The following is a 25,180-nucleotide window of genomic DNA, read 5'->3' on the forward strand; positions in this document are numbered from 1 at the left end:
ATTTCATTTACTCTTGGTCATGGGGAGGAGTGGAAGCAGTTACAAAAATCACATTTAACACTAAACATGAAAACTTCCATACCCAGCAGGACTTATCACAAAGAAACACAGTTTGCAACTTTTGTGGATAGGGAGTGAAATCACTGCTACAGTTGCAAAAAAGTGGTATTCCCAATCTTTGTGATATTTATTCAGTTCCACTCTCTGGGTTTTATTTAAAAAAGGACAGATATTCCAATCAATGCTGTCAATTCAAACATTTTGCACAGCAAGTTCTGCTCTGTGCGCTTTCAAGGCAAGCCAATAACAAAAACTAATAAGTACAAACTAGTGCCAATTGCAATTTATGTAACAATAAAATGTAAGCATTAACCAAAGGTGTCTGCAAAATATTGCACAATTTTTCCACTTTCCAACAGTCTAGTGGAAAAACAAACTCAAAGGTTTCCAGGTTTGTAAGATAAATGGAACAGAAAGGTATGCTGAAAGATTGAGAAGAGTAGATGGAATGGGCAAAGACTCACTTTCAGGAGTATAAATCCCAGTATAGAGTAATTGGTCAGAATAGTGTGTTTCTATTTTATGCAATTCCACATAACTGATGACAAATAGAGGAAATTCTCTTCCCATCATTGTAATGGTTATAATTCAATTATATCAATCATGAAAATAATTTTCCATGGACTAAGTGGTCACCACTATAGCTTTCTCTACGCATCAATTTAAAACCACAGAGTTTAGATTTTATATATTTGTCTTGGGTATATGGAACATAATTACCTTTTGCTTACCTCAGCATATTGTTGCCTTTAATGAAATGGAAGTAATTAAATTGCTGTTCACTTAAATTCCTGCTTAAACACTTTTTTGTCTACAAATCTGCAACAGATTAGGAAAATGGCAGTTACAGATAGTACAAAAGATCTTCTCCCAAGAGTGGTAGCTTTCCAAATCTTGCAGTTAGATGCTGCTGTTTCTTCACTCTAAGCTCTGGTGCTCAAGCCAAAAAAAATCTCTCTACTGGGAGTACTGAGGGAATGAACTAAACCTGACATTCAGATCAGCACAATTCTGCAGGCTAAACACCTGAGAGACCCTCAGACCAAATTCTTATTATTCATAAAAACAGCCTATGAATATTGTATTCCAAGTACTGTTGTGGGAGGAGATCTCAAGGTGGACAGAGAGAAAGACTCAAGGTGTGCTCAAAGCTTCCTTGAAGATGTTCAGCATCCCCATTGACTCTTGGGAACCTCTGGCTATGACCCTCAAAGTGGAGGAGCATTCATGATGGTTTGGGAACCTCAAGCCCATGCGTGGGAGCACAAAGAAACCTCTGTATAAGTGATGAATGAAGTGCACCACCTCACAAAATATCCACTCACTCATCCTGTCAGCCACTTCCTACCCCATCTGTGAAAGAGTCTTAGGTCTCTGCATGAGCCACATCAGATCCTACAAAACCAGAGTGGCAACAGTTCATCCTTAATCCCAAGGCACTGCCTAAGACAGAGGAGGAGGACTGGCAGGTAAGAAATCCCATTTTAAAGATGTCCCTATTCTAACAAATACTGGTCAAAAATATACATGAGAGATGCTTCCATCAGACAAAGTGTTCCTATGCTGTCAAGCAACACCGCTGAATATTCAGCAGCAGAATGTGCTCCCTTATCAATTATTACTGGTGCAAAAGTCATAAAAAGAATGCCGTAACTAGGAAGAACAGTGCTAGTCTCAAAGATCTTACTGCATTTAAACAGAAGGACAAAGAAAGATGGCAATGGCTGACTTCTGGAACCATCCCAATCTTTTTGTTTTACATATTTCCCAGGTGCTTCTATGTACCTAATGGTTTGTTCCTGTGGGTGAAGGAGGTTGTTGGTTTGGGAGTTGTTCCTGTGGAAAGTACACTGCAGCCATTTAGAAATGTGCATAAAGTACTTACTAAGCAGACTTTTTTCCTGTTTGTTGTTGTAGCTAGATCCACATTAAGTATTGCATCACATCTACAACACAGGACTGCATTCATACTAATCAGCAAAACTCACAGGCAACAGATCAAATCAAAGTTTGAGAAACAAAGGACTGCAGATGCTGGAATATCAAGATGAAAAACACCATGATGCTGGAGGGACTCAGCAGGCCAGGCAGCATCCATGGGGAGAAGCAGGCAGTCAATGTTTTGGGTCAGGACCCCTTCTTCAGGACTGAAGAAAGGAAAAGGGGAAACCCAATATACAGGAGGGAAAAGCAGAACAGTGATAGGTGGACAAAAGAGGGGAGGCACACCTCTGCCCTCACCCCCCACCCCTCCCAGATCCAAAAGGGATAGGGTCCCCCTTATCCTTACATTTCATCCCACCAGCCCAGATATCCAACACATCATTCTCCGCCACTTCCTCCATCACCACCAAGCACACCTTCCCCTCCTCATCCCTTTCTGCCTTTCGCAAGGACAGCTCTCTCCGTGACTCCCGAGTTCACTCCTCCCTCCCACCCCTCTGGCTCCCACCCCGGGGACTTTTCACTGCCCCCTCCATAGGTGTAACACCTGCCCCTACACCACCTCCATCCAGGGACCCAAACAGTCCTTTCAGGTGAGACAGAGATTCACCTGCACCTCCCTTAATATCATCGACTGCATTCGGTGCTCCAAGTGTGGCTTCCTCTACATTGGTGAGACCAAATGCAGACTAGGTGACCATTTTTCAGAACACCTGTGATCCATCCGTAACCATGATCTGCATCTACCCGTTGCCAGTCACTTCAACTCCCCCTTCCACTCCATCACAGATACGACAGTCCTTGGCCTCCTTCAGTGCCAGAAGTCCAAATGCAAACTGGAGGAACAGCACCCCATTTTCCATCTTGGAACCTTGCAGCCTAATGGCATGAACATTGAATTCTCCCACTTTAAGTAATCCCTACCCCCTTCCCCACACTTACCCCACCCCCAACCATGCTTCTTCTTTTCTCCCCTTTCTTAGCCTCTCTCTCTTTTTTCTACCCCTTTTTTCCTCCTTACCTTTGACCCATCCCCCGGCGGATCCGCTCTCCCCTCCTCCCCCCACACTTCTCTATCACTATCTCTTACCTGCATCTACCTATCGCTACCTTGTGCCCACCCCCCCCTCCCCTCTTCTGTCCACCTATCACTGCCCTGCTTTGCCTCCAACATATTGGCTTCCCCTTTTCCTATCTTCAGTCCTTAAGAAGGGTCCTGACCCAAAACATTGACCACCTGCTTTTCTGCACAGATGCTGCCTGGCCTGCTGAGTTCCTCCAGTATCATCGTGTTTTTCATCAAATCGAAGTTCTGCAGTCCTGCAAAGTAATGCAGCAGAACATGCTGCTGCCTCACAGCTCCAGGAACCTGGGTTCGATCCTGAAGTTGGGTGCTGCCTTTGCAGAGCTTGCATGTTCTCCTTGCAACTGTGTGGACTTCCATCTGATGGAGTTGAACTGACTATTATAAATTACCCTTAGTATTGGTAAGTGGCAGAAATATCAAAGGAGAGTTGAGAGAGACTAAGTTGGCAAGGCTGCAGGGAAAGTAAAGAGAGGGAGAATGGAACTGAAGGATTGCTCCGCTCAGAGCAGATGTGCACCAATGGGCCAAATGGCTTCCTCTGTGTTGCAATAAGTAAATTTAGTTTGTGATTGGTGATTGATGATCAAACAAGTAACAAGGGGAACAGGCGTTAAAAATATCCTGATCTTCTATGATGTTATGGAATTTCTTTACCCACTCACATAGGACAATCCTCTTATGCCAGGAATTAACTTAGTGAATCCCTTTTGTCTCCAGTGCTAGTCTACCTTTTATGATGAACTGTAGTAGTTCAAGAAGGTAACTCACCAAGACCTTCCCAAGTGTAATTAGGGATGGCCAATAAATACTGGCCTTGCCAATGACGTCCAGTATCCAAAATGAGGTGGTTCACTGAGTAATTACATTCTCATGAGGGATTGAATGGGGGAAGTAGGAAGTAAATTGAAAGCCACCATTCCTCAGAAAGATTAAAAGATATAGGGACTAAAATAAAACAAGGAAAGAAGATGCTCAGAGACACAAGATTCATGATATAGTAGCAAATGCAATGGAAATCTAAAATAGGGAAACAAAGGACAGTTGAAGCCAATTCAAAAAATAACTGATACATGTCAATTGGATAAAATACTTGAAGGGAAAATAAAACATCCTGGAACTAATTGGACAGCTTTACCAAGGAGCAACAAAGGGACAATGGGCTGAATAGCTACTCCTGTGCTGTTTCAGAATTTGTTGCCTGAGTGCCGTGATGTCATCACATTCATATTACATCCCAGTCGGCATAGACATACAAGACTGGTCCTTCTTTGTTACTACATAATACCCTAAAATTACTTATCCATAGCATTCTTAGAACATACTCACCACATGGATTGCAAACAGATCAAAAAGAAAGCTCACAACCATCTTTTGATGGCATATCCCAAGAATGATAAAAAATGCTTGTACTTTTCAAACCTCTTTTTGAAAAATGCAAGTTTATTTTTACATAGGATGCACAGCAGCAGACAGCCAAGCCACCTTTGAATCTCAAGACCTCTTCTGTCTAGAAAACAAGGTGCACAGAAAGCTTTTTATCTCCTACTAACTCCCCCCCCCCCCCCCCCCCCCCCACCAAAGTCACACATCCTCCTGCTTACGAGCAATGCTGCAGTGCACGTAGACTGCAATGAGGGATAGACAATGAAAGATGCCTTTGCTGGTATTGCCCAAATCCCAAGAATGAATATTTCAAAAGATGTCAATGGTTTAACCAAACAGGATTCACCTTTTCAACCCCAGCTCACCAATCAGTTACCTTTAAATTAAATGCCTTTGAAAAAAGTTTTTATTGCATATTTATGATTCATGGTATGTCTGAATGGCAGTCATAAATTAGTTCATCCAAACAGTTCAAATCAGCAGTTTGCGTTACAGGTGAAAACACTGCCACATTCCAGCTTCAGGCCAAGAATGTCTGTAATGATGACCTTAATGTCAAATATGTGGAAAGCACATTTTCTTGCTTCAGGTTCTCCAGTGATATTTCTGCTGAGCCGGGTTCATCACTAATAAAATTGTCATCTCAACCTATCATTATATGTAAAACACTATTGTGAGCACTTTCATACTTATCAGCTATTCACAAATTGTACATACCATTTAGAGGCAGTCAAAGCATATTTCACGGAATAAGGCAGCTGGCCTCAAAAGCTGCAATAAGTACACTGTCCATGAGGGATAGGGGCATGGACCTCCCATGAAATATGACAAATCATGGATACCACCTTTGTAACCAATATACTGCTCAAATAAATATAAATATGACCTATAATGTTCTGAAAACATTAACAGGCATTCATAAGCACACTACAGTGTTTAAGTACACAAAAGAAATGATATTAGCTAATAAATACTTTGATTGAAAGTACTGAAACTTACAGTGATCAGTTTTGAATCACAAGGTGCTGATGTACAAACAAAGACAGTACATACAGCCATTTGACAAGTTGGTCTGGAAACTGATCAGTTTATATAGACAATGATTGGCTGCTCAACAAGGACATGCATACAGATATACTTATTTGAAAAAAGTTTGAAATGGGAGCTGAAGCCGACCTCATGAGTATCTGGATCTGCAGATAGCAAATTAATCTGTACTATCAAAAACTGCTTACAATATATGACGGTCAGGACCTGACTAACCTGCTCTGGGTCAAATGATGACATGGATCAGGTTAACTTTTAACTTGGCAAAATAAGCAGGAAGCAGCAGTGAGTTTCCACCAGCCCATTTCGGTGAAGTGGAACGATGCCAAAAGATTCCAAGAAGCTTCTTTGACCAAGGTGAAAACAAGTTACATTTTGGTACAAATCATCTCTCTCTTTCAACAGGTGGGGTCACACCACAGATTAAAACGAATAAAAGTGAAACAGAACTAAACCTGCTTCAAACCCATTCTCTTCCAGTTTTAATGGTGGCAAAATGGTGGCAGAAAGTGGAAGATGCTCTTGTGACGCATGGTGGTCATTGAAATGGGACACTCAGGCTTCCTGCTTTCATTCTAACAGACAGTCTACCTTTAGTCACAAGTCCCCTAGTTTCCTTGGCCACAGGAAAACAGGCAACTTAACGCAGGTAAAAAGGTTTGAATTCTTGTCATAAACAGCTTTGCAACAAGCACCTACTTACTAGCCCAAAGAAGCAGAAGGGTTTCCTCCAAGTCAGACAATCTATTGAAGTAAACTTCACGCCTCCCCACCACTGACACCACATCACCACTCCCTCATGTCTCTCTATCATTCCCTCACTACACCAATTTGTTCCAGATAGTTGTACATTTGTGAAGTGGGCTTTTTGCCTGAAAGGCTTCCCACCACCCTCCTTCCCTTTCAATTCAAGTGTCTATCAGTGGGATCCCCACCTAAGAGGCGTCTAGTATCTTTACTGCAAGATAATCATGAACTTTTCTCTTCCAGGTTTCCCAATCTTACAACAGCCCACTGGTAGCCCTGACTCTCTACAGAAACTCACCTCTAAATTTCAAGAGCATAAATACTTGACAGCAGACCAACTAAACTGCAAATGTTGTCTTCTGGTGACTATTTACTTCATTCACATTTGCTTCAATGAAATGACAATTTTCCAATTATAAATTGGAATAAAATTCAAATTAAAGCTGTGTTCAATTCAGATAATGCTATTCATTGCAGAGATCCTTTTATGAATATGCTGTCTTATAATATTAAGTCTCACTCAAGCCTGATTCACTGTGTACCTGAACCTTCCAAAGTTCAACTCATAGCCCTAGATGGATAGTCTGAATCATCACACTTTGTCAACTGATATTTATGTAAAACGATCATGTCCTTTCACATTCTTTGTTTCTACAATTAACATAACTCCCTTATAATTCTAAGAGCAGTTAATGAGAGATTCTATTCAAGCCATTCTATTGGATTTTAGGCAATTAATTTTCCTCTGATAGTTCCATCTCCTTTACTAAGAATTATGAAATTATCTTTGAAGATACAAGAGACTGCAGATGCTGGAAATTAGTGCAACAAACAATCTGCTGAAGGAACTCAGTGGATCGAGCAGCATCTGTGGGAGGAAAGAAATTGTCGATGTTTTGGTCAAAACCCTGCCATAGGAACAGGGTTTTGAACCCGAACATCAATAATTCCTTTCCTCCCACCGATGCTGCTTGACCCACTGAGTTCCCCCGCAGATTGCATGGAGCTATCCTTGCATTTCAATATGCAATGCCATTATTCCAACCAGCAACACAAAGAGAGATCTGAAAATATTTCTTCACCAGTAAACACACAAACATACCACTTTCTTTTGGGAGGGGGGGAGGGGGAAGAGGGTCACTTTTTATATGAATACAAATTCATATATTTTCAAAAAATTATAAAACAATGGCATAACAGATCTTGAACTTATAAACAGGACCAAAGAAGTTTAATTGCACCTTAAAATGCATAGTTTGGCCCTAATGGAGGACCGTATCTAATTATGGCCACCACACTTTCAGATGAGCATGAAAATCTTGAAGAGGGTGAAGAAATTTACAAGAATGACTCAGAGAAAGAGAAATTACAGTACACTGATACTGGAGAAGATGGAGCAGGGAAGGCAAGAGGAGATTTGATAGAATTTTTCAAAATCACAATGGGTCAAGACAAATGTTCAAGAACCAGAGGAACTGATTTAAGTTGATTGGCAAAAGAAGCAAAGGAGACATGATAGAAGATGTTTCTTGCAATGAATAGTTATGATTTGAGCAGCAGTTTTTGGAATATAGGTGAATGCAGATTCAATTATAGTTTTCAAACAGCAATTGGTTAAGCATCTGAAAGGTATACAAAAAAACTAGAGAATGGTACAAACTGGACTACTCTTATTAACAAGCTGCATGGATTCATAGGCTTCATCTATGGTGTGCTGGTTCTATGAAGTTACTGTTTGCCAAATTAACAGATAAACAATTTAGTTATAACAAAATGCCTTTTCCTATTTTAACATTGGTTTCAACATTTTAGCTAAAATAGCGTAGAAAAGAATATCGTTCAACTGAATTAAGCCTCTGCCTGGTTAGAGTTTGACTCACAATTTCTGTGCTGAAGCCCTTAATTCTGTTGAACCAAAGAATCAGTGAGAGTCACGAGACAATGATAAGACAAAATTACTATATATTTGGGGGTATATTCCAGTCACAGACAATAAGAATCAATCAAGCAAATATAATGCTAATCCCTTTATGCTTCAGAATATGAATTTTTCATGAAGCTAAGCCCATCCATGTCCTTGCTACTGCACTCTATGTCAGCAAATCATTAGCCAAGTGCTATTCACAGAATAGATGTTAATAAAATATATATGTAAACCAAATATTAATACCGTGTAAGCAATTATTTCCAATTATTGTTACACAGAAGAAATAAAACTTCCAACTATTTTCAGTTTGGTCTGACAAGTGTAAAAAGTTCCAGTCCCGTTTATCCACAAGCCCTTTAACTATGGTCATGAGCAATGGTTAAATTCGAATGAATGATGTCCACCTGAAGGCTGACAATGGAGGATTTGGTGATGATTACGTTGCTGAATACCATAGGGAGATGATTATGACTCTCTTTGTTCAATGGTAATTGTCTTATACTTGTGTAACCATGTCTTTTCACTTATTGCCCAAGCCTAAAACCTATATCCAGATCTCGCTGCAGATCTCTCTCATGGATTGCTTTATTATTGGAGGAGCTGAATATGGAAATGAACACTGCGATCATGGCCACTTCCAACCCTTGTGTTGAAAGAAGCAATTGATGAAGGCAGCTGATGATAATTGGGCCTGGAATACTGTCCTAAAGAACATCTGCAGTAATGTCCTGGGGTTGAAATGACTGACTTCAAACAAACACAACCATCTATTTTTGCATTGCATACGAATCCGCTCCCACACCCAGAGATCGCTCTTGAATCTCACTGACTTCAATTTTACAAGGATTCCTTAAACCCCTACAGCCTTGCTGTGACGTCACCTCTAGAAGTCAATTCTTTCATTTATAATTGAACCAAGGTTATACTGAGATCTCCAAACAGAATCCAAAGTGAGTATTACTGAGCAGGGAATGTGCATCTCTAGCATGCAACTATCAGCTTAATAGCTTCTAATAAGAGCATGATGTTACATCTTGAACGTAATTGCACATCCTAAGCCACTTGTCAGGACTTGTCAAACAAGATTTGATTCCAATCCACTTGGGGTAGATTGGAGATAGACAGCTTTTAAGGAGCACTTAAAATGATAACATAAAATGATTGGTGGGAAGAATTCCAGAAATTGGGCCCTGGCAGCTGAAGGGACAGCTACCAACCATGAAGTGATTAAATTAAGGATACTTCAGCGAACAGAGCTGGATAAATGAGATCGCTTGAATCAATAGAGGGCTTGAGAAATCACAGGATGGTCAAGCCATGAAGGAATTTGAAAACAAGAATGAAATACAGCAAAGATCACATTAAGTATTCTACTTCCTTCTTTCTTGCATTAGTAGAAAGTTTTGGAATGCCTTTTCCTCAACTCTGGGCTTCTGCCAACCATAGAGGGCCAGGTGGCAGTTCAAGTAAAGAGAGTATATGAATATGGTTCATTCATGTGGATGAAAAAAAACAAGAATCCTCTGTCAATAAAAGAGTTAAAAATACCTATTTTTTTTCCACATGAAATTTTTTTTGGCTACACCTATAAACATAATTAAAGTGCACCCTCCATTGTCTTAAACCCTTCTGTCTCTGCATGTATCTGAAAACGCCACTATGTAATTGCCATCTGAACATCTGGGAATCAAATCACAAGTTACATAAGCAAGACTAAATCTATTTTTAATTCAGATTGTATAAAAACTATTATATCTGTAAAATCTAAATTTCATGCACATGTATAAATCATCTTTTTTTACTCAACAATAAAACAAAACCAAATGGGATAAACTATTTTCATGCAATACGATATTCCATAGCGTAAAATCCTTGTATAACATTTTTCAGACAAATCTTAATTCTCAAGACAAAATAAGGGAAAACAAAGGATCGTATAAGAACAAAGTACATTTGTGGCATAACATCTCAAATGCAATTTGATTTCTTTCAAACACTCACCATCTGAATAGGTTTCTTGCGAAGAGATCTCTCTCTGTCACTAGTTTCTCCTGCTCTGTGACATAAAGACCCTTCTGTGCAAGCGCCTGTACAACTGCATCATGACCCAGTAGTGTTTTGGCAGCATCACTTTTCAAGATCAGGCTCCCAGCACGGCAATACAGCTCAGCAGAAAGAAGCAAGGTTGACAACAGGTGGCTTAATGTGTTCCTGTTCATACTGGTCTGTGTAAAATGCTCTCTAAGTTCCTCTGGTACATGATCTTAATAAAAACAAAAGCTTATCAAGTAATTTGCATAAATAACACAATAAAACTGGAAAGTGTTTTATTTCTCTGGTTTCAGCAATGTTTTAATTTGTGTTTTTTTTTAATTAGAAATAGGTTTTGAATGTCATGAACATTCAGAAGCATTCACAATCACTGAGAACTAGAAATACTTTAATATTACTGACAAATATTTACAAACTCAAACACAATTTTTTCAAATTTCCTCTGAACATTTCAATTGAAAATGATTCCAGTTTTTTCCTAAAATCTTACGTTCCTGCTCTCAATTTAGTGAGTTCTCTTCCACACTTCCTCTTTGGATATGACATTTTCCTAAAGTACACCATACAACCTGCATTCTCAACAGAACTGCTGGTCCAGTACAACATGATTCAACCCGATGCCACCACACAAGAGGTCCAGAACAAGGCTTACCCATGAAACAGCTGAAAATAAATGTTGGCCCACCAGGTAAGCATACACTCAAGCTTAATCAACTTCCAAACCTGTCAAGGATTATGAATGCTTCTGAATATTCCAGGCATTCAAAACCTATTTAAAAATCAATTAAACGATTGAAGTTTAAGAAAACACAAATTAAAATATTTAAGACACTTATAAACAATTGAAAGCAAACTCAACTAATTCATAAAATTTTAAAGCCTTATTTTTACCCTCCTCATTGCAATGAATAACTTGGTGTTCCTGTGGCAGATCTAATCTGGCACAAATTCAGCAGGAAGATTCCACAGAGTAAACTATCGGATTATTGCAGAAGTCGAGCGCTCTGACACTCGATTCCAGTTGGCAAAAGCCCCAGCGTAGAGCAGCCAGAAAGCTCTGGATTTTTCTGCTTGCATTGAGTCTCAAACTTCCAGAAACTTGAAGGGATGGGGAAAGGGAAGTGGGTGGAGAAATGCAGCAGTTCCAAACTCTAACTACTGTCCTTTCCCATCAGGTTCAGGCCCAATTAAAAGAATTAGAAAAAAATGCAACCTCATTACAGTTTGAAAATTATTTGAAAAAGAAGAAACACTTCTTCAATCCATCTTTGGAAAGTCAAAGTCCATCACCAAACTTTGAAAACTAAATATGGCACATGTCGAATGCACCTTGTGTAGAAATACAAGGTTGAAATGATACTCAAAACCAATTATACAGAAGCTTAATATAATAGAGAATATAATTGTATTCAAATGGGTCTCAACTACGAGAAGAAATAATTGCTATCATCCAGCAATTACAATGACGCCATATTATACACTGCCCTATTTGTTCCACAGATGAACTACTTTCTCTTTTCTATGTATACTAAAGCCACAAATTTGGTCAATGCATCAGATATTATTCCAACTTAAATTTACTTACAGGTCCACTAAGAATGGGCAATATTTTTGTTTAAGGCATTCAGTTCATTACTAAAAAAAGTGAAACCATATACCATTATAAACAGAGAGGATTTTCATGTAAACTGTTCTGTAGAAAAGAGCTTCTTAACAATTACTCGCTCGATTCATCTCAAAAATCATAATTTAACAGGATGTATTAAATACTATGTTAAGGTTAAAATGATGCCATTTTAATTAACTATTTTAATAAAGTGCAAATCCATCAATTTGTTGCTCTGTCTATCCCTGCCAGTTTTGCTGAACTACGTTTGTTGCAATTGGATACAGACAAGCAGTATCAGGCATCATGGATGAGAAAAAATTATTTAGCCCAGTTAGCTTCATCCTCTCAGTTTTCCCATTATAGCATCCAGCTGGATCTTACTGTCCCTAGAAGGCTTGGTTTTCCTAAAATACATTACCAAGCAAAGTATCCCAAACATTTATTGTTCTTCAAGAGAATCATTTGATTTTCTGGTACTGTAAGTTTGTCAGTATTTATCTAAAATGCACTTTGCTGAATATTTCATAACCACCACATCATGACCTGCATAACTCAGCAGAATCAACAGACTGCTGGAGAAACTCTGCAGGTCAAGCAGCAACTGTGGGAGGAAAGGAGTTGATGAGGTTTTCAGACTGAAACCTGCACCAGTCCTGATTCAGGATTCCGACCAAAAATATTGATGATTCTTTTCCTCCTACAGATGCTGCTTGACCCGCAGAGTTTCTCCAGCAGATTGTTGCTCCATCAGAATACCTGCTCAACCTACACTTTGCAGCCTCCCAATCTTGTACCTATCTTAAAGAGCTCCTGTTTGAATCACTCAGAATCAGGTAGTTTCCTTGCCACTGTACAGCTCCGACCAAAGGAACCAATAACATCCAATGTGATTGATATTGTAATAGCCACCCTAATCCTGTCTGAAGCCTTTAACACAGCACATACACCATCCTCCAAAAAAAGTGTTCTACTTTCATCCTTCTGGATGGGACTATACTCTGGTTCCATTCTTATCTATCCAGTCATGGACAGAGTCACTCGTAAAGGCTGCCCTTCCTGCACTCACACCATCACTTTCCCTTTAGCTCCTTTTTATTTTCATCTACTTGCTGCCCCACGTGAAAATCACCCAAAAACCAGGTAAATGTCTCCATAGAAACATTGACAATGCCCAGGCTTATCACAGCACCACTTGTTTTGACTCCTTCACTGCCTCCAAATTCTTGGGCTGTTTACCCAATATCCACTACTAGATGAGCAGAATTTGCATAAACATTGGTAAGACTGAGGCTATTGTCTTAAATCATTGTTGCAAACTTCGTTCCCAAGCCACTGACTCCATCTGTCTCCAGTGAACCGTCTGAAACATTTCACCACTTTGTTATCATTTCTAATACTGAGCTGGGTTTTGCACCTTATTTGTGTGTCATGTCTAAGATCAATTATTTCCACGTTAGTGGTATTGCCTGATGCTGGCCATGCCTCAACCACAATTTTGTTACTTCCACAGTTGATTATTCCAATGCACTCTTGCTGGTACCCCTTGTTCTACCTGCTGTACACTCGAGGACATCTAAAACTCATACTAAGTTCCAATCATCCATAATATTGGTGCTCGCTGAGCGATGTTCCCTCCTTGTGAACAATACCCGGATTTAAAATTTCTCTGCTTTGTATCCCTCATATTGTCTTACTTCATCCCAATCTCTGTTACACTGAAGAAGATACCTATGCTACTCCAATTCTAGAATACTGCACATCCTTGAATTTAATAGCTCTACTAGTGGGAGATATGTCTTCAGCTGCCAAGGCTCGTAACTCTGGAACCCCCTTCCGACACCACTCTGCTTCTTTACCTCCTTTAAGATGCTCATTGAAATCCACATTTTGTATCAAGCCTTTGTTTGTCTGTTCTAATATCTCTCCTGGATCATGTGTTAGTTTGAAAAAGCTCTTGTGAAGTGCCTTGGGATATTTTTTGCTACATTTAAAGATATTACATAAATACAAGTGGCTGCTATTACTGCAAACATTGTGCAATGAAAATGTGCATTAAAGCATGAACATCTGAATATTTCTGCTTTAAAATGTTCCATGTCTGGTTTTACTCTCCTGAACTCTAGTTCCATTCTGGTGACTGTGAAACAATCTGAGAGAGAGGCTGTCAACTCTCACCTTCAATTTACCTCAATTGATTAGGAGGACATAAGCCTTCAGCTGTTCTCTCCAATCAACATAACAAAAAATATAATGCACACAAAACTTGAGAAATAAATGGCAATGTATCCTGCTCCAATATATCACAGTTAATCTGCTATTTCATTTATTACTGCTAATTTAGGTACCAAAGCTTATTTTGCCACCTGCAATTTGGATCCTTAAATAACTAAATATATTTGCAATACTGACAAACTCTCACTAACATCACGCTAACACATTTTGGTGATGTTTTTAGAACTGTGAAAATGAAGAGAAAGAACACAAGGGTAAATTTCCATAAGGGCAGTTACGTAAAGAACCAAGATGAAATATTTCCCAAGAAAGAGCATGACCATTTTCACTTACATACATCTATAATAAATTATACATAAAAAGCCACCGTTGGAGTATAATAAAATTGAAAACTAAAAATTGAGCTCCATGCATCTTACTTTAACCATGTACTGAGATGAAAAAGGAAAACTTTCATCATTTTTATTTCAACATATTTTTTAAAATATGACAGGAAATTTCCCCTTAATGGAAGTATCACACTTAGTTCTGTGAAAATTAGCTGCTGCATCTCCCTACATTAACATATCTCAAAAACTTCCTCATTCACTGGGAAGACCTGATCACCAAGTCAGAAGGAATGGGTTCAGAGATATGGGAACACAATCTAAACCAATGATCAACACAGTTAATGAAGTGATGTGCATTATCAGAGATGCTGACTTGTGAATGAAACCAAGGCACCAATAGCTCTCAGGTGATATAAAAGATCCAATGCCATTACTTGAAGAACAGGCGGGTTTTCCTCTGTGTTGGCCAACATCTACCCTTCAACTAACATTGTGACAACAAATTATTTTGTCATTTACCTCGCTACACTTTGTGTAACTTGGCTGTGTACAAATTAGCTGCTGCATTTCCCTACATTAACACATCTCAGAAAGTACTTCATTGGCTACATAGTACTTTAGGATATCCTGATGCAATGCCCTTCCCAGCAAGCTCCATTCTTCCTTCACATTCTTGCTATAGATTTAACACTCATCCAAAGCAATCAATATCAAACTTATGGATGAGATATCAAGTAACTGCTTTGCACTAACACTACAGTTATTGTGTGAACTCATGACTTGTAAATTAGTATTCTCCTGTGGGGAAATGACAATTTCATTTCACTGGTCATATTTAGCACTACTCCAATAAAACACATAAACAACAAATTGCATTAACACAATGTAAGATGTCCCGAAGCACTTCATAGGAGAACAATCAAACAAAAACATAACTAAGCCAGAAGATGAAAATAAATCTTCTTCCCTTTCAGAATGTCCGATGGGCTTTAAATTCAATAAAATACTGCTGACATGCAGCCTCTGTATAATATTGGAAACACTGCAACCAATTTACCAAAAGCAATGTTTTGCAAACAACTATGTGATAAAGTCCTGATTATCTGTAATGGTAAATAAAGGAAAAGGCATTGGCTGAAATACCAGAGGTTAATTCTCCAGCTCTTCTTCAAATTAATGCCACAGCATCTTTTAATGTCCATCTGAGAGAACAGCTTTAATGTCTCAACTGAAAAATGCCACCCACAACTGTGCACCCATAATTTGCACTCAAGAATCTAGAGTAGGAATAACCCAATTCAGTCTTCAGATTCAGAAGCAAGAATACTATCAAGCAAATGAGTCTCAAAGTATTTCCTTCTTCCTGCATCCAGAAAAGCAAACAAATTTCCAGTCATAGTTATTTTTAAAGCATCCACAAACAAGGATCAGAACGTGATGCCTTTGTGGTAAATGATGGCTATTTTGTTTTAAATTTATTTTGGACTAGGATCAGGACCTAATCTGAGAATACATAAACTTTTTGCAAATGAAGAGCAAAACCATCCTATCGATGGAGGTTGCTTCAAATTTGGGCCCAACATACTTATGCATGTACAAGCAACAAAATGTGCCAATTTTATAACCTTCATGCAAGCTCATAAACAAGTTGCACTTTAGTGACAGACTGAAAAATAATTTTCTCTCATTTAAATGAAACAAAAGATAGCTTTTGTTTCTTTAATACAGCAAAACATTCTACAGTGCTTCACAAACAAACTTTGACGTCAATCCCCACATGGAAATAGTAAGGAAGATGGTTAAGTACTTGGTTGAAAAGAAAATTCTAAAGGGATAAAGAGGAACAATGATAGAGAGGTTTAGGGATCAATTCTAAGAGCTGAGTTTACTTGAGAGCTGAAAGCAGACAATTCAATTAAATTTGAGGATGACCAAGAGTCCAGAATTGGAAGAAATTTAGAGGAGCACAGCACAGAGATAGGTATAATGAGGGAAATGTAAGCAAGAATGAAAATTTTAAGAAGTCAAAACATTGTTGAACCAGGAGCCAACATGGATCAGCAAGCATATGGGAGACAGGTGAATAAAACTTGGAGTGAGTTCGGACATGGAAGCAAAGTTTTTGATACAGAAGATGAAATGAGGGAGACAGATCAGATGTGCATTGGAATAAACTTGTCCATTGGTAACAAAAGAATGGATGATGGTTTCATCAGCAGATGAGCTAAAGCAGGAGCCAAGGTCAAGAACATCACAGAATGGAAATGAGGTGATGATACAAGATCTGAAGCTTATCAAATATTACACCGAAGTTGTGAGCAATTGGTTTAGGTTCAGACAATTTTCAGCAAGAGCAAGGAAGTCAGTGGCTGGGGAACTTTGTGATGGGACCAAAAACAGCTGAGATGCTTCCAATATTGAGCTGGAGGAAATTCCTGTTCATGCAGTACTGGATGCTTGCCAAACAATGTGACAATTTAGAGCCAGTGAAAGGTCAAAGCTGGGGATGGTGCAGTGGAACTGGATGTCGTCAATGCACACGTTTATGAGGGACAGCAGGTTGACAAGATACAGTGGGAGGATAAATCCTTGGGAGACATCAGAGGAAACAAAATGGTATGGCTAGAGAAACCATTGCAAGTGATTCTCTAATTTTATCAGATAGATGGACAGTGGAGAGGAATTGAAAGAAGATGATATGTTGAATCATCTCTACGGTTACATAAAGATCAAGCATGAGGAGAAGTGAGATGATCTTATAATCAAACTCTATGTGCTTAATCAGTGCTATAGAAGGAGCAAAAATCTGACAGGAAATTTTTAAACAAGGCAATCCAGGAAACTTGGGCACTACCTTAGAAAGATATTACATGTTCATCAAGCTTCTTTGGTAACTAAACAAATGGTTCAATTTAGTTAAAATATCTCTGTTAAAAGGGAAGACTCTTTAAATTTTAGAAGTTCTGAACAAGCAAACTGTATACATGTCACAGAGACACAAGAGATTCTGCAGATGCTGGAATCTGGGGCAACAAACACAAAGTGCTGGAGGAATTCAGCAGGTTAGGTAGCATCTATCCATGGCCTCTTCTACTGCCACATTAAGGCCAGACGCAGGTTGGAGGAACAACACCTCATATTCTAACTTGGTAGTCTCCAACCTGATGGCCTCAACATCGATTTCTCTAACTTCTGGTAAACACTCTCCTCTTCTCCCCCCCTTTTTTTCCTCCATCCTTCACCCCCCCCCCTTTGCCTTCCCTCATTCCTGTGGCTCCTTTCCCCACCCTCATGACCTGCCCATCTATTCCCCACCTCCTTCCCTTTATTTATTCCATGGTCCACTGCCCTCTCCTACCAGATTCCTTCTTCTTTGGCCCTTTGCCTCTTCTACCTATCACCTCTCAGCTTCTTGCATCTCCCCCCTCCTCCACCCACCTACCTTCCCCCTCTTCACCTGGACTCACCTATCACCTGCCAGCTTGTGCTCCTCCCCCTATCTTTTTATTCTGGCTTCTGCCCTCTTCCTCTCCAGTCCTGATGAAGGGTTTTGACCTGAAACGTTGACTGTTTATTTCCCTCCATAGATGCTGCCTGACCTGCTGAGCTCCTCCAGCACTTTGTGGGTGTATACATGTCACAACAGGGGTTCACAGAATAGGCTGGAAATACTCAGCAGATTCAGCAGCATCTGTGGAAAAAGAACCAGAGTTAGGATTTCTGGTCAAACCTAGTTCTGGTGAACGGTCTTCAACCTGAAACATTGACTCTGGTTCTCTTTCCACAGATGCTGCCTGACCTGCTGAGTGTTTTCAGTATTTTCTGTCTTTATTTTGTATTTCCAGCATCTGCAGTTTTTTGATTTTCAAAGAATAGGCACTTGGTTAGGTTGATCCCATAAAGCTTCATGGAAACATTATCAAACAAAATTTGTCACCAATCCACAAAAGGAGGAGATATTAGGGTAGGTGATCAAAAACTTAGCCAGTGTCTTAAATGAGAATAAAGCAGAGGGGCAAGAACGGCAGAGAGGATAACAGAGGTAGAAGAGCAGAGAGGTTCAGGGAGTGATTTGAAACTTAGAAGCTCAGCAGCTATGGACTCAAGTGCTTATGCTATATGTGGGGATACTCAAGAGGCCAGAATAGGAGTGTTGATATCTTACAGTGTTTTAGGGCTGGGGGAAATTAAAGAGATATGAAGGAGACCATAAAGGGATTTGAAAACAAAGGTGAGTATTTTAAAAATCAAGCCACTGCTTGAGCTGTAGCCAATGTAGGTCAGTAAATACAGGGTGAGGAGTGAATGGGACTTAGTGCAAGTTATTAACACCAATAACGGAGTTCTGGATAACCCCAATTATACAGTATAAATTATGAACTATGACAGTATACATGTTTCTATGTTGGGTTCAAAATTAACAGAAAATAACTATGCGCATTACCGATTTATACAACCTTAAACGTTATGTTACATTATGTTCTCACAGTCCCCTAACCCAACGTACAAATGTTTATTGAAAGCAAAATAATTTTTTGTATCATTTTGTTTGCTTCAAAAACCTATCTATGCAAGAAAAACGTCAAGTGAAGACATTTATGGCTCGTCTTGTGATCACACTGCCTTGGAATATATGTGACATCAATTGGACTATTAACATCCAAGCTCAGTAAAAGAGTGTGGAGCAACAGCACCTACACAAGAACAGCAAATTGCAAGTCCACCAAGATGGTGTCTTTAGTACACACCTACAGTGCATACAGGGCATGAGAAAAGACTTAACTATTTCCACCTTTGCTGCCTCAGACACATTCTTGGTACCCCTTGGCAACACAAAGTTCTAGAGTGTGCCAAGTCCATTAGCATTTATTCAGTACTAAGCCAGCAGCGCTTGCAATGGATTGACACATTCATCAGATGATTGATGGGTCCATTTCCAAACATATTCTGTATGTTGACCTGACCACTAGATCATGACTTCCTGTTCACACCTTCATGACAAGAACAACTGGAAGCAAGGTAGGAAGATATTGGACATCAATGCAGATGAAGACTGACAATGATCTGGATCTCCAGAGGCTGACTATTCAGGATAGCATCGGAAGAGACAAGGAAAAATGGAAAGCTTGGCTAGCTGTGAAAGCGGCCCAGTGGAAACAAAGGCCAGCAAACTTTGCACTTCTCAGCCCACTGCCTTCACCTGCAGCAAGTGTGGCAGGGACTCCCATGTCAGAGCAGATTTCCATGGAGTTGATCACCAATGGACAAACAATAGCTCTAAGGGATGAAGGGATGCCATGTAAATGTCCACACAGGCGTAAACTGTCATGGCTTATCAAGAAACCCATCAAAACAACTAAGTGTTTACCCCACTCTTGGTCAATATTTGCACTCATCACTATAACTTAGTGCTCTGCCTCTACTTGCAATCCCAAAATAATAGCCATACTATTTTACAACAACCAGTGTAAATAACGCAGAGAAATCACAAATGAATTTGATTTCCCTATGCGATAAATGTTCATTGCAGATGACATAAAAATTACCTTTATACGTCCTTGAACTTGTCTTACCTACCTTAAGGCATTTACAAGAACAAAAATTATATAACGCAGAAAAAATATTTTTCCATCAACAAATGTAGACCATGTACATTCATGCTAATGCCATAGTTATAAGTTTTGATAAATCGAAAAGCAAAAGATAAGCATAATTCACGCATATAAAATAATTACAAAGGTGTCAATAAAGCTAACTCGACCACCATCTTAGAAGAAAAATTGTGTAAACATTGTGTAGTTTATTGGTAGATCTGTATAGAAACAAACAAATCCCTGTACTCGCTATACACTCCTGAAACATATGAATACAGCACACGGGAAAAGATCAAATGGGATCATTCCTTTTGGGGCATAAGGACCCAGCAACCTTCCTATGAAGTCAGAACCGGCCAAATGTCAATACGTTTTTCTAATACGTCTTATGTTTTAACATAATTAAAATCTGAAGACAGCGGAGGCCAGCCGCGTGCAATGAGGACGCACAGCAGTTTATAAGGTGCTGATGTGTCGTAGGAAGGAGGGCCGGCCGTCTGTGTCTGCTGCATTCCCATCTCCTGGCCATACAAAACCCGCACCCGGCACACAGCGCGCCACCTACCTGTCCCGAATGCTTTCGCCACCAACCACGAGAGGCTGCAGGCGATCTTGGCTCTGGAAAAAATCATAGTGATCGAAGGCTTTGATGGCAGGGGACAATGAACGTCTTCTTCATTTCTCTGCCCGCATCCATCGTGTCGCCCATTACTGAAGCCCGGCGCCAACAGCCGCTCTCTCCCTCCTTAAAATTGGCTCTGCCGCAAGGAAAATCCTGCGTGATTTACGGCATCCCTGCAGCGCGTAAAGTGTCGGCTCCTCCGAATGCCTTTGCAAATCAACCAAGCTTTTTGGTGGAGGGTGATTTTATATGGAAGATCCGGATTATTTTTTCTATGGTGACAAGGCTCCTCTTGTCGCTGCCTCCCGCTTCTCCAGGTACGGATGAGGGGGTGCCGGGTCGCAGGGGCTAGTGAGGGGAAGAAGCTGGGGCCGGCCGCTCCCGCTGCCTACCCTCGGGCCGCTCCCATCCTCCGCCTCCTGTCACTGGGCTGCTGCTCCACCGGGAGCCCGCCTCCCAGCGCCGCCCCGCGCTGCGCGCTCCCGTCAACGTCCTGGGCGTGTGAAGTTCTCACGTCCCCACTCCTTTGCTTGGTTAAGCTCGTTCCCGCACAATGCGCGCCACCAGTTGGTGTTAGGGCCTTCTCTCTGTTTTCTTTTCCAGACGGTGCATATTGTTCGTCTCGGCATTTACAGCCTTGCCCGCCGGCCTCGTCCTTTATCACAAGCATTATTTCCCAAAAAACAAGAGCCATTCAAAATAATTAATAGCCGCCTCAACTGTAATGCATTTTGGTTTCATTCATTTTCCATTCTATTCGCTTCATATTCGAGCGAGCCCTCACTTCCCAGGCAAATTCTGCACTATTAAATTACTTTGGAGATCACATCTTTCTCTCTCACTTGTCGTTTGTTCTTGGGGAATTTAAACAACGCTTAAAAAACCGAAGTGATAATGAAATTTGTTTCAAATCAGTTGAAGACCGCGGATCGCATAATACAGTAGAAAACTACCACAATGCGGACGCATCTCCGCAAAACGTTGCTAATGTTAATAATGGAATTAATTTAACCGCGTTTATTTATTAGGCGATACATCGTAGCAACAACTCCAAGTAGCAAAGGTGAGAAAATAACAAAAGATCATTCTAGCTTTAAAAAGAAATTATTGTCCTTTTCTGGGTAATATAGCCACAAACTGCTGATGTGAATTTTTGCATGAAGATTGGCGATTCTTTTGTGATTAAACGACTAACTCGGAAATGGCAATGCAGATGAAAGAACATTTATTTGGGGCCTTTCACGTCCGTTTCGGGATTCCCAAATCACAATACAACCAATGAAATACTCTTTAAATATTGTCCCTATTGTAAAGTCGGAACCTCAACAGTCAATTTATGCACAGCAGACTGCCACAAACAGCATCGTGGCAATTACCTAATTATCTGTTCTAGTAAGAATGAAGGATAAATATTGGCCAGCACACGAAGATAACTCAGTTGCTCTTTGAAGTGGTAGATTTTTTTTAGCTCCTCTTGAGAGAATTAACTTCTCATCTGAAGGACTGCAATCCTGTTAGTGGAACAATCACTCAGAACCACAGTGAAGTGTCAGCATAGGCTCTTTGCTCAGCTTTTTGGTGTGCAGCTTGAATGCGCAACCTTCCAACTCAAAAGGTGACAGTACTACCGAATGAACCAAATTAAAACAACAGGGCCACAGCTGTGGCACATGAATCAAATCCCATAAACCTTTTCAAACGCAATTTGTTTGCACCACAGTTTAAAAATTATTTGAAGTTAATTAAGTAGAGAGGTAAACAAAATTAGTGTAATGATGCATCGTATTCATCTGTGGATTGTTCCCCGAGCATCTGACGTCATTACGCATTAAACTATTGTGTTTTTTTTAGGTTCGTTCCCTTTCAGTAATGAATATCTCATTCAAACTGATTTTCAAAGGTAATACACTTTGAGTATTTAGTATGATAGAATCATTATAGCACAGAAAGAGGCAATTCAACCTCTTAAATCCAATGACAGCTCCTCACAGTCACATCCCCCGCTCTGTCCACATAGCCCTGACAATTATTTACCTTCAAGCAGAAATCCAACTTCCTTTTGAAATCTTGATTGACTTTATTCCCGCAATCATTACAGGCACTGAGTTTTACTTCATAAATGCACTTGCTTCACATGACCCCTATTTCTTTTGAATCGTTGTCCCTGGTCCTCAAACTATCTGCTAATGGGAACTGCTTTTCTCTATTCACTCAGTATAAATCTATCATGACCTTGCAAGTCTATCACATCTCTTCTCAATCTTTTTTTCTCCAATGACATACCTTGGCCTCCACGGTGTAACATGCGTCAGAGTACATGAAGGAGGTAAAGAGTTTAGTGACATGGTTTCATGACAACAACCTTTCCCTCAATGTCAGCAAAACAAAAGAGCTGGTCATTAACTTCAGTAAAGGGGGCAGTGTACATACACCTGTCTCCATCAATGGTGCCGAGTTCGAGGGGGTTGAGAGTTTCAAGTTCCTTTCTTTCTTTTTCAATCTTTTTATTAGTTTTCAAATTAATACAGATTAATATATAACATCAATGTCTGTACATGTAATACAAAGAGATCGGAAGAACAATCATGGCATGGATAATCATAAAAAACAATAAAGTATATAAAAAAATCTGTAGATCCAACGATCTCTTAGTGAATGAATATAATATAAAAGAAAGGAAAGAAAAAGATTTATTATAAAATATAAAAAAAAGAAAAAAAATCCCCAAAACGATAAGAAAATTTATAAACAGTATATCAAACCAAACTAAGCTAAAAAAATTCAAAAACAAAACAAACAGAAAAAAAACTGGACTAAAATTTCTCAGTAGAAACAGAGCAATATTATGTCGTCAACTCTATTCCTCTAAGTTGAAAGATTATTACAAGGGGATCTATATCATGTGAAAATATTGAATAAATGGACTCTCCAAAGTTCCTCAAATTTAAGCGAAGGATCAACAGTACCACTCCTGATTTTTTCCAAGTTTAAACATGATATAGTTTGAGAGAACCATTGAAAAGTAGTAGGGGGTATTGGATCCTTCCATTTAAGCAAAATAGATTGTTTGGCCATTAAGGTAACAAACGCAATCATACGGTTAGCGGAGGCAGATAGATGGCCAGACTCTATCCTTGGTAACCCAAAAATTGCAGTGATAGGATGAGAAACTTCAAGTTCCTAGGAGTGAACATCACCAATAGCTTGTCCTGGTCCAACTACATAGACGCCACAGCCAAGAAAGCTCACTAGCGCCTCTACTTCCTTCGGAGGCTAGAGAAATTTGGCATGTCTTCTTTGACACTCACCAACTTTAACTGATGCACCATAGAAAGCATCCGATCTGGATGCATCACAGCAGTATGGTAACGGCTCTGCCCAGGACCACAAGAAACTGCAGAGAGTTGTGGACACAGCCCAGCAGATCGCGGAAACCAGCCTCCCCTCCACGGACTCTGTCTATACCTCTCACTGTCTTGGTGAAGCAGCCAGCATAATCAAAGACCCTGCCCATCTGAGTCATTCTCTCTTCTCCCCTCTCCCATCAGGCAGAAGATACAGGAGCCTGAGGGCACATACCACCAGGCTCAAGGACAGCTTCTATCCCACAGTTATAAGACTATTGAACAGTTCCCTTATACGATGAGATGCACTCTTGACCTCACAATCTACCTTGTTATGACCTTGCACCTTATTGTCTACTTGCACTGCACTTACTCTGCAGCTGTGATACTTTATTCTGTTATTGTTTTTACCCCGTACTACCTCAGTGCATTGTGTGATGAATTGATCTGTATGAACGGTAGGCAAGACAAGTTTTTCACTGTACCTCGGTACAAGTAACAATAATGAACCAATAACCAATAACCTTGCAGCTGAAAATCCCTCATTCCTGGAAGCATTCTAGAAAATCTCTTCCCCATGTTCTCTGGGATCTTCGGATCCTTACAAAGTAAGTTGACCAAAATCGGATGGAATATTGCAGTTATGGCCTAAATAGTTTGCAACTGAACCTTCTGATTTTGTATTCTAATTTTTTCATGAAACTCAGGATTCCATATGCCTTACTGAATGCACTTGCAACATGCACTTCTCAATTTAAAAACTCAGGTCAATATATTCCTGTACACTCTATAGAACTGTGCCATGTATTAGCCTATATTTTGTCTCCCTGCTCCTTCCGCCAAAATTTCACACTCCATGTATTGAACGGCACCTGCCACTTTTCCACCCATACCCGTGTCCCCTTGCAGTTTATTACAATTCATCTCGCTCTTCTTTGAAGTGGTAGATTTTTTAGGTCCTCTTGAGAGTATTAACTGGGCCTTCTCATCTGAAGGAGTGCAATCTTGTTAGTGCAACAATCACTCAGAACCACAGTGAAGTGTCAGAATAGACACTTTAATTTTAATGCATTAGGACATTTTAATGCAATAGGATTTTTAAAATTTATAATAGGATTTAGAAATTGCACCTTACACAAAGAACAATGATAATCTATCCAATGCCAAAGTTGGAGAGAGAATATTTATAATTCTTTGGTGAAG

At 39.8% G+C, this 25,180-nt stretch overlaps 1 protein-coding gene across 1 annotated transcript in view; it reads right to left on the reverse strand.

Moving 5' to 3' along the window:
- camsap2a (calmodulin regulated spectrin-associated protein family, member 2a) overlaps positions 1-21,079 on the reverse strand; it is a 152,764-nt gene extending 131,685 nt beyond the window's left edge. The window contains 7 exon segments of the mRNA XM_052011124.1: positions 10,197-10,220; positions 10,223-10,378; positions 10,380-10,432; positions 10,435-10,458; positions 20,577-20,637; positions 20,639-20,668; positions 20,670-21,079. Coding sequence (XP_051867084.1) covers positions 10,197-10,220; positions 10,223-10,378; positions 10,380-10,432; positions 10,435-10,458; positions 20,577-20,637; positions 20,639-20,668; positions 20,670-20,720 — 399 coding nt within the window. The 5' untranslated portion in view covers positions 20,721-21,079.
- Between the last annotated feature and the right edge of the window lie 4,101 nt (positions 21,080-25,180).

The sequence above is a fragment of the Pristis pectinata genome, chromosome 3 (genome assembly GCF_009764475.1).
Source record: "Pristis pectinata isolate sPriPec2 chromosome 3, sPriPec2.1.pri, whole genome shotgun sequence".
Lineage (NCBI taxonomy): Eukaryota > Metazoa > Chordata > Chondrichthyes > Rhinopristiformes > Pristidae > Pristis > Pristis pectinata.